General features: G+C 39.7%; 1 protein-coding gene across 3 annotated transcripts in view; it reads left to right on the top strand.

Moving 5' to 3' along the window:
- Positions 1-18383, top strand: part of GPSM2 (G protein signaling modulator 2) — a 123148-nt gene extending 104765 nt beyond the window's left edge. For 2 of the 3 annotated variants that reach the window (XM_053693817.1, XM_053693819.1), the window contains 4 exons: positions 9731-9913; positions 10897-11053; positions 15937-16172; positions 17430-18383. In XM_053693817.1, coding sequence (XP_053549792.1) covers positions 9731-9913; positions 10897-11053; positions 15937-16172; positions 17430-17597 — 744 coding nt within the window. In that variant the 3' untranslated portion in view covers positions 17598-18383. The remainder of the gene's footprint in view (positions 1-9730; positions 9914-10896; positions 11054-15936; positions 16173-17429) is intronic. The other variant, XM_053693818.1, reaches the window with a different exon arrangement.
- Positions 18384-18522: the final 139 nt, after the last annotated feature.

Genomic DNA, 18522 nt, shown 5'->3' with positions numbered 1-18522 from the left:
GACAATATACCTTATCTAGATGTACTTATAGGTCATACTGATCTCGCCTTAACTACTGAAGTTTTTAGAAAGAAAGTATCAGGGAACACCATCTTGCGGGCTGACTCTTTACACCCTAATCACTTGAAGAGAGGCATACCGAAAGGTCAGTACATAAGGTTACGACGCAATTGTACTAGTTTGGAGGATTATTGGAAACATGCTAATGACCTCACATTACGTTTGGTCGATAGAGGTTATGAATATAAGAATCTTCGGGATATGTCTTTTAGGATTGCAGATATGGATAGAAAGAGTCTGCTTGCTGACAACAATAAAAATAGAAATAGGAAGAACAGAATAAGTAGTCAGCATGGCATCAATTTTATAACCAAATATAGCAGACAATATAATGATATCTGCAATATCATTAGGAGAAGGTTACCACTATTGGAGAGGGATGAGGATTTAAAATTGGTTAGCAAAAATTGTAATTTCATTTCTAGTAGATCAGAAACAATAGGTGATATGGTTGCTAAAAATTTCAGTTCTAAGAATAATAGTAATAGCAAAATGGTAAGCTGGTTACCTGGCAGGGTAGGTTTTTACAAATGTGGAGTAAAACCCTGTAAGAGCTGTGATTATGCATTAGTCGGGGATACTTTTTCCTCTAGTACTACTAGCATAACATACAAAATTCGTGAGAGATTAAACTGTAACTCAAATTTTGTAATATACCTTATTACCTGCACACAATGCAATTTTCAATATGTAGGACTCACCTCTAGGAGTCTCAAAGAGAGAATACGTGAGCATCTTTTGTCCCTAGAGGCTGAGGAGCCTAAAACTCCTGTTGCGAAACACTTTTTCTCTCATAGTGATAAGTTCAGTGTGTTTAGGTTTCAAGGTATTGAACAGGTTAAATTAGGCATAAGAGGTGGGGATAGATACAAAGCTCTCGCTAAGCGAGAAGTTTTTTGGATATATACCCTCAAAACTGGAAGCCCTATGGGTATTAATAAAATTAGTGATATTAAATTGTATATTGATAGGTAAATATCCTCTAAACAGTACCCTGATGTGACTCTTTGCAAAATAATCTGCTTTATCGACAGGTTAATCTTCATCTAACACAATTTGATATTAAAAAACATTATAAGATATGAAGACGCTTGTAGGGTGAGCCCACTAATTGTTGTATTAGGTTATTTACAAATAAAAATAAAAATATTGACATTCTTTATTTTGTGGTAAGCTATCTCACACTGCTTTTTCAACGAAATCCCATAGTGAACAATTCTTTTAAGTATACGATCGTGTATTTTTTCAATAGATTTTGTTAGGTTTAGAACATAGGAAACGGCTGCTGCATTTGCTTACTTATATCAAGTTGTATTTGACTTTGTATACTTCTATAGCTACATTGTTGCATCAGCTGACCTGTGTTCCACCTGTATTACATCTACAGAGTATAACCTAAATCTTTAAAATTAGAAATAAGAGATCAGAAAAAGAAAGATATATGTATATATATATAACTTTTCTCTCTATTGTTATACCTTACATTGTTTCCAGAAAGCTACAGTATGTTACAGATTTATATGTTTTTAGTCTTTAGTTTTAAGTTGTACTGTTTGTATGATTAATACAATGTTAGCCGCAGAAGTTAAATAGTCAGTCTGGGTAATGATAGGGTTAACTTTTACACCCGATCTACTTACTATGATTGGTTAAGATTCAGACCCATACCTGATTAAACACCTGCTGCTAACACTGAATTTTGTGCTCTGATGAACTGCCGCTAAGGCAGGAAACGCGTCAGCCGAAAGTCTTTTTTGTTTGCTGTGCCTTGTGAAACATTTTTTAATGTAAGCAATAATAAATATATAACATTTTAATTACCGATATCTCTCCCTGCCTTTCCTTGCTTCGGAACTGTGAACTGTCTGATTGCTGTTTCTAACTCTGTATGAGACTTGGCAGTTTGAAAGCTTGAAGCTTGTATCAGAATGTCGTCTAGGTATGGAGCTACCGAGATTCCCCGCGGTCTTAGTACCGCCAGAAGAGCACCCAGAACCTTTGTGAAAATTCTTGGAGCTGTAGCCAATCCGAATGGAAGAGCCACAAACTGGTAATGCCTGTCTAGGAAGGCAAACCTTAGGTACCGGTAATGATCTTTGTGAATCGGTATGTGAAGGTAAGCATCTTTTAAATCTACAGTGGTCATGTACTGACCCTCTTGGATCATAGGTAAAATTGTCCGAATAGTCTCCATCTTGAACGATGGAACTCTTAGGAATTTGTTTAGGATCTTTAAGTCCAGGATTGGTCTGAAAGTTCCCTCTTTTTTGGGAACCACAAACAGATTTGAGTAAAACCCCTGTCCCTGTTCCGATCGTGGAACTGGATGGATTACTCCCATTAACAAGAGCTCTTGTACGCAGCGTAGAAACGCCTCTTTCTTTGTCTGGATTGATGACAACCTTGACAGATGAAATCTCTCTCTTGGAGGAGAGTATTTGAAGTCCAGAAGGTATCCCTGAGATATTATCTCTAGCGCCCAGGGATCCTGGACATCTCTTGCCCAAGCCTGGGCGAAGAGAGAAAGTCTGCCCCCCACTAGATCCGATCCCGGATCGGGGGCCCTCAATTCATGCTGTTTTAGGGGCAGCAGCAGGTTTCCTGGTCTGCTTGCCCTTGTTCCAGGACTGGTTAGGTTTCCATCCTTGTCTGTAGCGGGCAACAGCTCCTTCCTGTTTTGGTGCAGAGGAAGTTGATGCTGCTCCTGCTTTGAAATTACGAAAGGAACGAAAATTAGACTGTCTAGCCTTAGCTTTGGCTTTGTCCTGAGGCAGGGCATGGCCTTTACCTCCTGTAATGTCAGCGATAATCTCTTTCAACCCGGGCCCGAATAAGGTCTGCCCTTTGAAAGGTATATTAAGCAATTTAGACTTAGAAGTAACGTCAGCTGACCAGGATTTTAGCCACAGCGCCCTGCGTGCCTGAATGGCGAATCCTGAATTCTTCGCCGTAAGTTTAGTAAGATGTACTACGGCCTCCGAAATGAATGAATTAGCTAGTTTAAGGACTCTAAGCCTGTCCGTAATGTCGTCCAGAGTAGGTGAACTAATGTTCTCTTCCAGAGACTCAATCCAGAATGCCGCTGCAGCCGTGATCGGCGCAATGCATGCAAGGGGTTGCAATATAAAACCTTGTTGAACAAACATTTTCTTAAGGTAACCCTCTAATTTTTTATCCATTGGATCTGAAAAAGCACAGCTATCCTCCACCGGGATAGTGGTACGCTTAGCTAAAGTAGAAACTGCTCCCTCCACCTTAGGGACCGTTTGCCATAAGTCCCGTGTGGTGGCGTCTATTGGAAACATTTTTCTAAATATCGGAGGGGGTGAGAACGGCACACCGGGTCTATCCCACTCCTTAGTAACAATTTCAGTAAGTCTCTTAGGTATAGGAAAAACCTCAGTACTCGCCGGTACCGCAAAATATTTATCCAACCTACACATTTTCTCTGGTATTGCAACTGTGTTACAATCATTCAGAGCCGCTAACACCTCCCCTAGTAATACACGGAGGTTTTCCAGTTTAAATTTTTAAAATTTGAAATATCTGAATCCAGTCTGTTTGGATCAGAACCGTCACCTACAGAATGAAGTTCTCCGTCCTCATGTTCTGCCACCTGTGACGCAGTGTCTGACATGGCCCTAATATTATCAGCGCACTCTGTTCTCACCCCAGAGTGATCCCGCTTACCTCTTAGTTCTGGTAATTTAGCCAAAACTTCAGTCATAACAGTAGCCATATCCTGTAATGTGATTTGTAATGGCCGCCCAGATGTACTCGGCGCTACCATATCACGCACCTCCCGAGCGGGAGATGCAGGTACTGACACGTGAGGCGAGTTAGTCGGCATAACTCTCCCCTCGTTGTTTGGTGAAATTTGTTCAATTTGTACAGATTGACTTTTATTTAAAGTAGCATCAATACAGTTAGTACATAAATTTCTATTGGGCTCCACTTTGGCATTGCAACAAATGACACAGGTATCATCCTCTGAATCAGACATGTTTAACACACTAGCAAATAAACTTGCAACTTGGAATACAATTCAATTAGAATAATATTAAAAACGTACTGTGCCTTTAAGAAGCACAGAAGATCTATGACAGTTGAAAATTAATAAATTGAAACAGTTATAGCCTCAATCCTTGTAAACAACACAACTTTAGCAAAGGTTTAATCCCATTAGCAAAGATAACAAATTCTGAAAGCAGGAAACAAATTACAGAATAAACGTTTTTTATCTCAGTCAACTATAATTCTCACAGCTCTGCTGAGAGAAATTACCTCCCTCAAAATAAGTTTTGAAGACCCCTGAGCTCTGTAGAGATGAACCGGATCATGCAGGAAATACAATGAGCTGCTGACTGAAATATCTGATGCGTAGCAAAAGCGCCAAAAAACGGCCCCTCCCCCTCACACACAGCAGTGAGAGAGAACAGAAACTGTCAGAAAAAAGATTAAGCAACTGCCAAGTGGAAAAATAGTGCCCAAACATTTATTCACTCAGTACCTCAGCAAATGAAAACGATTTTACATTCCAGCAAAAACGTTAAACATAATTTCTAGTTATTAAACAGCTTTATGTACTTCTTACAGTGTAATTCTAGTGAAGTACCATTCCCCAGAATACTGAAGTGTAAAGTATACATACATGACATTATATCGGTATGGCAGGATTTTCTCATCAATTCCATTGTCAGAAAATAAAAACTGCTACATACCTCTATGCAGATTCATCTGCCCGCTGTCCCCTGATCTGAAGTTTACCTCTCCTCAGATGGCCGAGAAACAGCAATATGATCTTAACTACTCCGGCTAAAATCATAGCAAAAACTCTGGTAGATTCTTCTTCAAACTCTGCCAGAGAGGTAATAACACACTCCGGTGCTATTTTAAAATAACAAACTTTTGATTGAAGATATAAAACTAAGTATAATCACCATAGTCCTCTCACACATCCTATCTAGTCGTTGGGTGCAAGAGAATGACTGGGAGTGACGTAGAGGGGAGGAGCTATATGCAGCTCTGCTGGGTGAATCCTCTTGCACTTCCTGTTGGGGAGGAGTGATATCCCAGAAGTAATGATGACCCGTGGACTGATCACACTTAACAGAAGAAATCAGTACCCTCACACACACACACAGAAATAAAATCAGTACCCTCACACACACACACACAGAAATAAAATCAGTACCCTCACACACACACACAGAAATAAAATCAGTACCCTCACACACACACACACAGAAATAAAATCAGTACCCTCACACAGAAATAAAATCAGTACCCTCACACACACACACACACATAAATAAAATCAGTACCCTCACATAAACACACACTTACAGGAATACAATAAGTACCCTCACTCAAACACATACACACAGGAATAAAATCAGTACCCTCACACACACACACACACATACATAAATAAAATCAGTACCCTCACATAAACACACACTTACAGGAATACAATAAGTACCCTCACTCAAACACATACACACAGGAATAAAATCAGTACCCTCACACACACACACACACATAAATAAAATCAGTACCCTCACATAAACACACACTTACAGGAATACAATAAGTACCCTCACTCAAACACATACACACAGGAATAAAATCAGTACCCTCACACACACACACAGAAATAAAATCAGTACCCTCACATAAACACACACTTACAGGAATACAATAAGTACCCTCACTCAAACACACACACATACACACAGGAATAAAATCAGTACCCTTACACAAACACACACAGAAATAAAATCAGTACCCTCACACAGAAATAAAATCAGTACCCTCACACACACATACAGGAATAAAATCAGTACCCTCACACACACACACAGACATAAAATCAGTACCCTCACATAAACACACACTTACAGGAATACAATAAGTACCCTCACTCAAACACATACACACAGGAATAAAATCAGTACCCTTACACACAGGAATAAAATCAGTACCCTCCCAAACACACACTTACAGGAATAAAATCAGTACCCTCACACAAACATACAGGAATAAAATCGGTACCCTCTCACAAACATACAGACAGGAATAAAATCAGTACCTCACACAAACACACACAGGAATAAAATCTGTACCCTCACACAAACACACACAGGAATAAAATCTGTACCCTCACACAAACACACACAGGAATAAAATCTGTACCCTCACACAAACACACACAGGAATAAAATCTGTACCCTCACACAAACACACACAGGAATAAAATCTGTACCCTCACACAAACACACACACAGGAATAAAATCAGTACTCACACAAACACACACAGGAATAAAATCAGTACTCACACACACAAACACACACACAGGAATAAAATCAGTACTCACACACACAAACACACACACAGGAATAAAATCAGTACTCACACACACAAACACACACACAGGAATAAAATCAGTACTCACACACACAAACACACACACAGGAATAAAATCAGTACTCACACACACAAACACACACACAAACACACACACAGGAATAAAATCAGTACTCACGGGGGGCGGAGCTAGCCAGCAGCAGGAGCAGACGTGTGGGTCCATAGCTCTCTGTACAAAATGACCAAAAATTATAATAAGACCAAAATTTTGCCTAAATAAGTATTAAAAAGGGAGCCTTGGGATGTACACATGATCCTGAATATCGCAAGAGGGGATATGAGAAAAGACATCTGACGGAGCGATCCCTGTTACTCATGGAGCCTAAGGCCTGACCATCGGATCCGATAATCCCAAAGCTATCCCTTCACACGTGCCTAGCCTCATAGTTAGGAATATGGATATTCTGTCTGAGGTGCAACTAACCCACTTTTCAGGACGCTAAATTCACTATCGTATTTAAGTGGGACACTCACAGCAGCGATCAAGAGTGGAGATGGACAATGGTGTAATGTGTTCTGGCGCGAACCGACATCTTAGAACCATAGTGAGTGCACTGCTAGCTGTGTGGAATCTCCTGGATGTTATAGACTTCCAACCCTAATCCACAACGCAATCCCTCATAGGTAAAAATAATAGCAATCATCGTTAAAATGGAAGACCTCTCTTCCTTAATACATGCTCTCCTAACCAGCATAGAGGGAAAAATGACACGTAACTTTAGCAGCCTTACTCAGCTAATCAGAGGGGGAAATGCTGAGGACCCCACTCCAGCGGATGAATCGCCAGATAACCAGAATGAGGACTGCGGGGATACCGCCACGAAGCAGAAAATTCCTCCTACTTCATCTATTGAGTCCCAGGTTAGTGCAGTCGGCTATATGCCACACGGCACTATGTATACGGAAGCCAGAAGCTCAGAGGGCCAGACCTCAGTCAAGCTGTGTGAAAACAGAGGTTCCAGTCATCTCGATGCAAGCTGCGGGTGGAAAGGTCTAATGAGCTGCGGTACGTTTGACTGTCTGGGCCCCTTCACTAACTCTCTCACTAGCTGCCTACATTCATCTGCACAGTGGCGGAGCCCGTTTACTAGCCCTGTTACTAACTGTCTGTTCATTGATCTAGTCACCAGCTACTTCCACCAGCCTGCAAAGTGGCGTTTTTCTTCATACGACTCCCCTGCACTAGATCAGATACGCCGAAGGGGTATTGGCTAGAGCAAAACATAATAGACGTTCCCTTACACGATGGTACAGCTTTATGCTTTTCATGACACTTTTTTCACATATAGAGCTCTCCACCTGGGACACTGGCTCTTTAGCTAGTATATATGATGACATCAGTAATGTCTGATTTTCCATGTTTAAATTTACCTTAGTTAATAATGCACGTTCAGAATGTTTTTGTTGAAATTCTAGATAGATGAAAGATGGTTAGTTCTTCCTTTAAAGCTTACGCTTACATAATGTGCTTTTGCCAATATCACATTCAAATAGACACTCTTATCATTGCTATTTTTCAGCTACACAAATCTATGTTATGTTAAGGAACAGTTCATATACTGTATATTTTTGCACAGCTAGGTTTTGCCGCATGTGTGTTTATCCCTATAAAATGTGCATTTGTTGTGACTAAATGATATATGTTAAGGTAATGTGTGTATGACAATGTTACACTGATCATCAGAGTTATAACTGATGGGGTTTATTGTATGACAAGTGTACTAGGTTAGAGTCTCTGTCAAAGTCCATAGGTTCAGTTAAATGTGTTAATATTTTTTTTTTTGTATGTTAGGTCCTTTTGTTTATATATTACTTGTATATTACTAGAAACATTCTACTATAATGCACCCCATCCCCTGTTACTTATGATATTGGTGTGTCGCCGGCGGCCGAGGTGACACACTCAGTCTCCTTTAGTATACCTTGGGGTGTTGCTTAGCTAAGCTTCTGGGACCTAACACTATATTATTTAACTGATTAAATGTATATTAACACTTCATGACTCAGATCATTTATAAATAATCCTCGCAGTCATGGTTAAATTAGGTGGGCAAACTCATATTTATCCCCTTCTATATTCAGACCTTGATGTCATGTGGAGAGAGGTTAACACTAGACCTCTTATTATACCTTATCATATATATTGATAATTTCAGCTGGACGCTCAACTTTGACTGTAGGTGTTGCGCCTCTACTTGAGTTTTGCATCATGCAGGTGTGTTTTTATAACTGACAGCTAAAACTTTGAGGGCGCTCATCTCTAGATTACCCTCAACATTCTCTACCTGAGATCACTTATATACCCCTATTCCAAAGGTCATAGGGTATAATTGATTGTCTGATATATATAAAATATCCATATTTGCTGTCCTTTTAAAGAAATATTGGTTATTGTCCTGCACAGTATATATTTGTAATACCTCCCTCCCCCCCTACAGGTTAATGAGAGCTCCTGAGGGGTAATATTTCTTTCGAATATTCACCCAATTTGGTGTATTCTTCAGCGGTATTAATCCGCCCTATGACACCAATTCACCTCGTTCATATTATACACCTCTTTAGGTTTAAGAACCATCCTCTATGTCATGAGAGGGAATTGGTGTCCTAATTAGTTAATTGTTGGAACATCTTTTATATTATATCTCTACCTCCTTCTTTACCTTATGTAAAGCAGCACTACGTATATTTGGGGGAAAAATGTATCTCTCATCAGTGTTTATAATTCCACATATGTTTGTTTGTAATATCACTCTATTAGACGGAATATCACGATAAAGAGGTACGGTAGCATCTGATCTTAAAAAATAATAAACCAATAGGGTATCAATGTAAATCTTATAGTATATTTACCCGAGGTATGCTAGTCAGCCGGTAGGGTATTTATGTATTTTAACATGTATTCTATGATTTACTACTGTTTTTAGACATGTTCAATTTGAAATAACTTGTTTTCTTGTTTATGTATGAACATGATTTTGCTAAATACCCTAATAAAAATCTTTGATTTAAAAAAAAAAAAAAAAAAAAAAAATCAGTACTCACTCACACACACACACACACACACACACACACACACACACACACAGGAATAAAATCTGTACCCTCACAAACACAAGTTTTTTGTTTTATTATCTTTAAAATGCTCATACAATCACTCAGAATGGTAATATAATAGCAAGCTACTCCAACCAGTGCACATTATATGCAAAGCTCTGGTTGTATAAATATTCTTTATCCTTCAGGTACAGAACTGGAACTGTGAAATCCTGGCAAAGCAGAAGGCTCTGCTGTCTAAGCCCTCAGCCAAGCTGATGTTTGTGAACCGACTGAAAGGAAAGAAACTGAAGAACGGCTCATCAGGCAAAGTGTTACAGGACACCAGCAATTGCACAGACTCCAGCAGGAAGACGTCCAGCGGTCAACGTGTAGGTGTCACTGTGCGATTTCTGCAGTTTGTTCTAAATCCTTCCTCTGCATCGTACAGGTTATAATGATACGTTTTATCATATTACTAGCAACTTGTATAGAGAATGTACAGCGGGGCTACTGATATTCATAGAGAATCCAAAAACTGGTTTTGCTCCTTTATTTGCACATTATCCTTATGGACTAGTTTAAAGGACATTCTAGTTTAAAATAACGGGGTTAATTAAATTACCCTTTGATGTGAGACAGCATTGGAAGATCTACACATGAGGCGCCCATCTGTTTGATTTGTTCTTAATTACATACTAAGAGTTGTGCACTTTTTAATGTGAGAATATAACCGGGGAATAGAGGATACTATGTTGCTCCTGATTAAAATTATCAGCAATGCCCTGGACTCAAGTGCACAACTTTGACTATGAGTTTAAAGAGTTAAAGAAAAAGTGAATAGATTTTAAAATAATACTCCCTTTTTGTAAGAATTGTATTTTTACACTACAATGTTATTAATAAATAAGCTTAAAATATATATATTATAATTTGTTTACAGATAAAAACGCAGGCATACTTAAACTAGTGGGGATGAGTCTTTAGGCAGCAATCTGACATTACAGTACACAGTAACACTACTTTACGGCATTAAGTAACACTATTAGTAAATCTGGCAGCAAAATATTCCAGGCAAAAGCTTTGTTACGGAGGCGCTAACAAAGTAGCAAATGCCAAGTGTTTGACAATAGTGCTCACCTGAGTAATACCGCTAAGCTTCAGTGTAAAACTGGTGCATACTGACTCATAGTGAGGAGCACAGGTGATGCTGGGGGAGAGCGCCAGGTTTTACATGACGTTTCTTTCTAGTTCACGTGACAGATCGGCAGTAAAACTAGCGCCATGGGGGCATCGTTATTTGTGAGCAAGAACATAAGCCTCTCGCTATCCGGGCACACCACTGTAACTTCAGTCTTGTGCTTTTTGCTTCCAGAAAGCAGCAGATGGATTCGGAGACGAAGGATTCTTTGATCTTCTGAGTCGATTTCAGAGCAACAGGATGGACGATCAGAGGTGCAGCTTACAGGATAAGAACGCGTCAAGAGGTTCTGCAGTTGCAGCTTCCACCCCTCCTAAAACCATGAAAAAATGTAAGTCCCATAATTGTCCATATGTCAGGCTGATTTTCTGTCAAACGTTAAAGGGACACTGTACTGTAAAATTTATTTTATACTAGCTTCAGAGTATTATATGTTTGGATTTATTTTTGTATTTTAAATAGCTAACCCTTTGAAGCCATCGCCCATTGTTGTCAAAAACATGCCTATTTAAATGGGATGAGTCTGCAGGAAGTGCAGACCTGCTCATCTTATCTCTCTCTATATAAAAAGGACAATAGATATTGAATTGTTAAATACAGATAAATGGCTCAATGTGCAAAACCCTTTCATTTTAGATACAAAAAACAACCCCTGCTAGGAGTTTGATTTCTGCTGTGACCTCTCGTTTACATAGCTTTTCTATAGTGAGTACTGTCGCATTTATATTTCAGTATAGGTTATGGTGTTAGCGTTAAAGCATCTACATGAAATGACAGAATAAAGATAAATGAGGTTTGCAAAGAATTTAATAATTCTAGCAGGTAAAGGTATCAATAGAAACAATTTTAAAGGGAAGATTTGACAGTACAATGTCCCTTTAATTTAGATTCTTTATTTCTGTGGTTATTTACTTTACACAGTTCTATGCTTCAGATGCTACTGCTGACCACAGTTACAAATACAAAGCAAACAGGTACAGGCTCCGATAAATTGTTATATACAAACTGTAGGAAAGTAACAGCTCTCCTGTCTGTAGCTATAACCTATAACTTTCTTCCATCCAGGCAAGTGTTAAATGTAGCGAGGAGGGAATAAAAGTACCACTGTGATTATAGCACAGCATAAGGTTATCAGCATTTCTATTGGTTGGCATTCCTGTCATGTGAGAGTATCATTGTTTAACCACACTTCCTTACATTCTGACAATTACAGGTACTTTTTGTTAGCAACATCTTTTTTTTTTTTTTCCCCTATTGCTGGGAAATAATAAAGAACTATAATCTCCCTTTTAAAAATAAGCCCCATATATCTTAACTTCTAAATCAGGCTAAAAAGCTGAACGCTGGCAGGCAAAAACCATGTGTTAAGGAGAAACTCTAGGAAATGTTTCTTTTTAACTTAATGAACTGAAAAGCCCCCAAATACTATCTAGAAGTTAAAATGTGCATAAAGCAGCCCAAATTCTTAGTCTAGGGAAGCACAAGGTCACTAACATATGGATGATATAATGGGTACAAGAATAAGGGGGGGTATCGTGAGATAAGAGCACAGGGGACAAAACTGAACACAGGAGGATCCTGGGGGAGCTGAATGTTATTCTGAAGCAATAAGACTGATGGGTGTAACACAAGCTCAGTGGTTTGTGAGGCGTGTTGTGGGTACGTTTAAAGTAACTTAGATGTGGAACATTAATTTTTAGGTAGACAGTGATTTTCCTCTCTGTGCGCATACATTCCAGTGAATATTCAAACCGTGGTTTTCAATAACATGTACAAGTGAGAAATGGTAGCCAGCACATACTTAAATAAATATATATATAAATTTATTTTTATTGAGGTTATTAGTGACGATGACAAGAAGAAAAAAAAAACACTTAACAAACAACGATGTACAGATATGATATTACATCACCATACAAGACAATGTATATGGACCAACTACACATATAAGCGATGCATGTTCTTTACACATAAGTAGCCATTGGGCAGGAGAGTAGTAATCCAAACAATAACCAGAGAGTGAAGTTTGAGTCTCTTTTTAAACTATTCGTGAGTCCCTTTAGTTATTCGGTGATGTACTTTCCAAGCTAATGAGGGAAACCTTCTTGAAAATGGAACTAAAAGAACATATATGGTCATGTTGGAACTTCAAGGATAAATATTACATTTTTATATATATATATATATATATATATATATATATATATATATATATATATATATAGTAATAAGCTTGATATTATGTGCACCCTCCTGTAGGAGCACAAGAAGAAACAAAAAAAGTGGTTCCTGCGAGAGGTGGAGCTCTTACCCAGTGTATGTAAAAGTATTGGCCAAAAACGAAATGATAGATTGCTTTTTCTTGTCAGGCTATCTACCCTTGTATGTCTCTGTGGTGTACAACAATGGCACGTGCCTTGTGGCCTTGGATTCTGCTTTTACGCTCTTAGTGTATCGGTGGCATTTAAGTCTGTTAGGTTAGTCGGACAGAGATCCATCACATTAGAATGATATACAGCTGATTTGCAGTTGCAAGGTAGTCATTAAAGACTGCGGACAATAGTGATGTGCAGTCACTAGAGGCAGGTGAGGCAGGGCTTCACCTCTCATATGGGCAAAAATATATATTTTTTTATTGGCTTTAAAAAAAAAAAAATTGCAATTTTTTTTCCACAGCTACATGTTGTGCAATGGAGAGGCACAAGCAGGTCTGCCGGCTGCTGCCCTCCATTACACAACATCCTGTGCCACCTACTGGATGAAAGTGGTTAAGATCATTGCATGGCCCATAAGTGCTTATTTGAGGCAGGCCTCTTTCGGCTGACCCAATCCAGTAAGAGGCATCAGTCATGGGAATTTAGGGTTGGGGCTGGATGTTAAATCATATAAAACAAAACAAAAACGGAAAAAAACTACTTTAATTTATTTTGTTGCTGCCCTGTGCAGCTGCCAGCTTTTCCAGTGAAAGAGAGTTCTGTACTTCCCCTCCCAGTGCATTGGAATGTTCCACTGTCACTTCCTTACAGAGCAGGAAGAGATGCAGATAGTGCAGTGTTTTAGCCACATTTTATTAAAGTAAGTTCTGCAACCTTAGATTTTGCTGAAAGGGATTCTGTTAGTGAAAATGATAATTTAATGAATGTGGTTTAGTGTTTTTTTTTTACTCTTTTACAGCAGTTTAAGGATTGTTTTTGTATTTTGTTTACTCAAACTTTACACCCAATACCTTAGCAGCTTGCCTCTGTACTCCACACTAGTTTATAGTCTCATCACTCTCTTACTGACTTATGGAACTCTCTGTAGCTCTGCAACTGTGTTTTCTCACATTATCTTAATATTATGCTGTTTGGATGAGTTGTTATTTGACAAGAGTAAGCTAGACCAACAGCATGGTAATGTAAAATGAAACCAAGCAGTTTAGAATGAGTCATAGCAAATATTCTCCATGGCTCCTGTAGCTTTAGTATTTCATTTAAACCAAGGATTCCTTAGGTGTATGTTGGACAACCCTGATGTAGAAAACAAATAATAATTTATTAATGCTCCCACTCATATGTGCTGTTCTGTTTCAGATATTTAAAATAGATTGAAGACTATTAGCATTTGATAGTCACTTAAAATAAACTACTTAAACATTCAGTTTTGCCTCCCCCATTTCAGTGTTCCCTCTCTCCCCACTTATGCGTCTCTCTCCCCACTTATGTGTCTCGCTCCCCTCTCTCTCTCTCGCTCCCCTCTCTCTCTCTCTCGCTCCCCTCTCTCTCTCTTGCTCCCCTCTCTCTCTCTTGCTCCCCTCTCTCTCTCTTGCTCCCCTCTCTCTCTCGCGCTCCCCTCTCTCTCGCTCGCCTCTCTCTCTCGCTCCCCTCTGCCTCTCTCTCGCTCGCTCCCCTCTGCCTCTCTCTCGCTCGCTCCCCTCTGCCTCTCTCTCGCTCGCTCCCCTCTGCCTCTCTCTCGCTCGCTCCCCTCTGCCTCTCTCTCGCTCGCTCCCCTCTGCCTCTCTCTCGCTCGCTCCCCTCTGTCTCTCTCTCGCTCGCTCCCCTCTGTCTCTCTCTCGCTCGCTCCCCTCTGTCTCTCTCTCGCTCGCTCCCCTCTGTCTCTCTCTTTTGATATCTTTTGTTGAAAATCATATCTTTATATGCTCAGTAGCTGCTGATTAGTGGCTGCACATAGATACCTCATGCAATTGGCTCACCCATGTGCATTGCTATTTCTTCAACAAAGGATATCTAAAGAATGAAGGCATATCCTAGCCACTGCCTCACCAGCCTCTGATGTCACTGGCGGACATGCCAAGGAAGATCGTTTTCCAATTTTCAAGCATGTGTGTGATGTCATCCATAGATTTTGCTTGAAATCTCAGGGTATTGAAGCTCACATTAAGCTTTCACTGAACCAGCTAGAGTTGTAAAGGAAGTTGGAAGAAGTATCTATACAAATGAAGCCAGGCAATATTGCTTCCAGCTCCCTGGTATTTTGTGCGTATGGGGCATAACCCAGCATTGCTTTGGCACAACAACCATTTACATAGGAGATTAATTACCAGACTGCTTTCTTTTGTGTTATTTATGGTAAAGCTGTTTGTCAGATTAGTCTCTCTCTAGTTGGTAGGCTCTTGGTCTTCTCTGCCAACCACCAGAGGAATGAGGAGTTTTCTCTTAGTCTGTTAACACTTTTTAAAGGCACATACAGCTTGAACAGGACCAGTTTGGCTAGTTTGTAAATTATTTTCCTGTCATGATTGCTAATGTATAACATCTAATGGTTGCTAATGTGTACGTGGCCGGACGTTTGTCTGACTGACATTTGTGCGACGGATAATAATCTGACAGACAAATGTCTGTCGGATAACAGTCCGGCCACAGCCAAATGTGTCCGATTCTACCCACGCATTCTGTCCGCGAACCATTAAAAGCATGTTGTGGGGGGTGGGACTCGTGGTTAGGTTCCCAGAGGCGGTTGTGCCGCCCGAGAAACTGATGATTAGAACAGAACTCTCTGGAGCTTATCTGCCCTCGCCCTAATTTACGTCAACTCCGAATATATAGTCTCTCGGACATATGTCTTACCGACAAATGTGCTTCTGCATTCTGTCCAAGAACCTAATGTATAACATCTAACGATTGCTTATGTATAACATCTAACGATTGCTTATGTATAACATCTAATGCCAGAGGCAGGAATAAGCTTGTACTTTCTCACTCTGTGTACTGACAGCTCCCCTTGTGTACTTAGCTCTGTCAGCATCTGCAGTCTCACCGCATACTGATGAATTCCTGGACCTGATTGCCAGCTCACAGAGTCGCCGGCTGGATGACCAGAGGGCCAGCTTTAGCAACCTACCTGGGCTGAGGATCAACCAGCAGAATAGCCACTCTGTGCTAGGCCACCTGATGGCCAGTGAGAACAGGGAGCCAGATGAAGACTTCTTTGATATGCTGGTGAAATACCAGGTGAGTGCCAGAAGGGGTAGATTAATATGGGGCAATAATAAGTACATAAACAACACGTGGAAGGAGCTGTTGTTTTGACTTTATATTTGCTGCAGAATACAATGGGGTTTGCTATTGTCTGCATAGCAATGGGAAAACTGTACAGATGATATATTTCTCTTATTGAGTAACATGAATTTGATTTAGATTATTTAGACAAAACACAACAGAACAGCTGCCAAGAAGCCACTGTGATTTTAAATAAATAAAACTCACATTCTGCCAGACAGCACATGAAGCAAAAATGTCCCCAGATGCTTGAAAAGCCTTAGTGTTGCCCTTCTACCGCAAGTTTGGGCCTATTAGAGAATGTAGCAGAATCTGTAGCTATTGCTCAAAATTACAATTGTATTATTTCTTGCAAATATAAAGGAAGAGGTCCAGTTTGCCTTGTGGCATAAAAGGATTCTGTAGCAGGCACTGACACCAGAGCTCCTACATTCTCGGTTACCTGTTTTCCCTCACGGCGAGGTAATAATGTGCCAAAAGGGAATGAATGAAAAGTAAATACTAAGCAAGGCGGCTGATCTCTTGCAGGCGCAAATCTAGGTAGCTCAATAGCCCCAAGGCAGAACATGCTGTGATCTGAGATGTCATCACAGAATATGCAGCATGTCTTCAGAAAGAACAGGACACATGCAGGAACTGTTAGCGCTTGAACTTTGCAGTGCTGCTCCACATTAGACAGTTCTCTTCAAACAGAGCTGTGCTCTGGCTGCACTGTGAATGGTTTCCTTAACACAGTGCATCCAGAGCAAAGTGTTGTTTGAAGTGAGCAGTCAAATATGCAGTTGTGCTGCAAAGCAGCAGCACATTGCTTGTTGACTGGCTCTCAAGAAAAAAAAATCAAACCGCCCCCTAGCCTTTCCCAGTCTGCAAAGCTGTTTATTCTGAATGTAAGACGTTAGTATGAGCATTGCATCTTTTTTATTACTACATTTCTATGTTAGACCAAGAGAAAATGAAACAGATTTGTTCAAGAGACATTTTAAAATGTCTTTTCTATGAGATTTTGCTTTGTGTGCTGTCACCTAGCTGAAAGAAAATCTCTGTAAATAACTAAAAAACAAAACAAAGAAATACCTAAAACGTTTTTCTTTGTACTCATGGAGATCTGTTACTTGAGTAAAATCCTCCTCACTGACTGGGCTTTTATGTAAACACACACAAATACTGACAGAGCTGCACTAATGTGTTAATTTGTACATAATTTTCCAGGGCTCTCGACTAGATGATCAACGTTGTGCCCCTCCGCCACCCCCAAAGAAAGGGCCCACAGTCCCAGATGAAGACTTCTTCAGCCTTATTTTGCGCTCTCAGGCCAAGCGCATGGACGAGCAGAGAGTCACTCTCTCCTCGCACCTTAAGAGACCCAACTCCAGTTAGGGAAAGCCAACTGAACCCTTTGTTGCCAGCCAGAGGGTTACTATGCCTTTTTAATGTGTTATTTTATTCAGGTATTTCATAGTACTGTAATCTTAACTCTGTACGTCTGATGCTCACTGCAATGAACATTTAACCACCTTGGCAATCTAAAAGGATATCAAAAACATTCCAGCCCTCACTGGCTGCCAGGGGTTAAACTAATCTTTTCTGTGCTGTCAGACTTGGCATTAAGCTACTGGAATAAATATACATTTTATGCTAAAACGGGCAATTTTTCTGCTGGTTACCCAGGAGCCTAGTGGAGAGTGATAAATCATTACTCTGAAATGCCCAGGGCCAGGGAGAGGGCACCTGATAAACTGGATTATGCTATGGGCAGCTCTTGCGTAAGTAACTGTATATATAAAATATAATGACTGCCTTTACAAGGGAAATGGCTTAAGCACTACAATTTTCATAGTTTTGTAAATATTTTTTTATTTTATTTTTTAAACGCTACTTTTTGTTACTACAAACTTATTATTGTGCCGAGAACAAAAGGGCTATTTTTTTAGTAATAATGTTAGAATTGTACAAAAAATGTTGGGAGGAAAAAAAACAGGTACAGAGCTAATGTGTCAGCTCATGGTTTTTCAGATGTCTAAAAGAGTCATTTAATGTTTTATGTATTTTATAAATAATGACACCTTGTTTTGTTACACTGCTTATTGGTTGCATTGGTCAGGTTTTTTCATATCACCTGTGTGATGACTATCAAGGAATAAAAACCTTAGTGTACAAACTAAATCTCTTCTGCTTCATTCTGTGTGTTACACACTGTTTACACTAAGTAAATAATATATACCTTTTTATAAGGCGGAGAGAACGCTTGTCCCAGCGTTAACAGTGGTGGTTATAAAAGGGAATCAGATTTACTTAGCCACAC

The sequence above is a fragment of the Bombina bombina genome, chromosome 10 (genome assembly GCF_027579735.1).
Source record: "Bombina bombina isolate aBomBom1 chromosome 10, aBomBom1.pri, whole genome shotgun sequence".
In the NCBI taxonomy this organism is placed as follows: domain Eukaryota; kingdom Metazoa; phylum Chordata; class Amphibia; order Anura; family Bombinatoridae; genus Bombina; species Bombina bombina.
The sequence above is the reverse complement of the archived record's forward strand: the minus strand, read 5'-3'. Positions and strand labels throughout refer to the sequence as shown.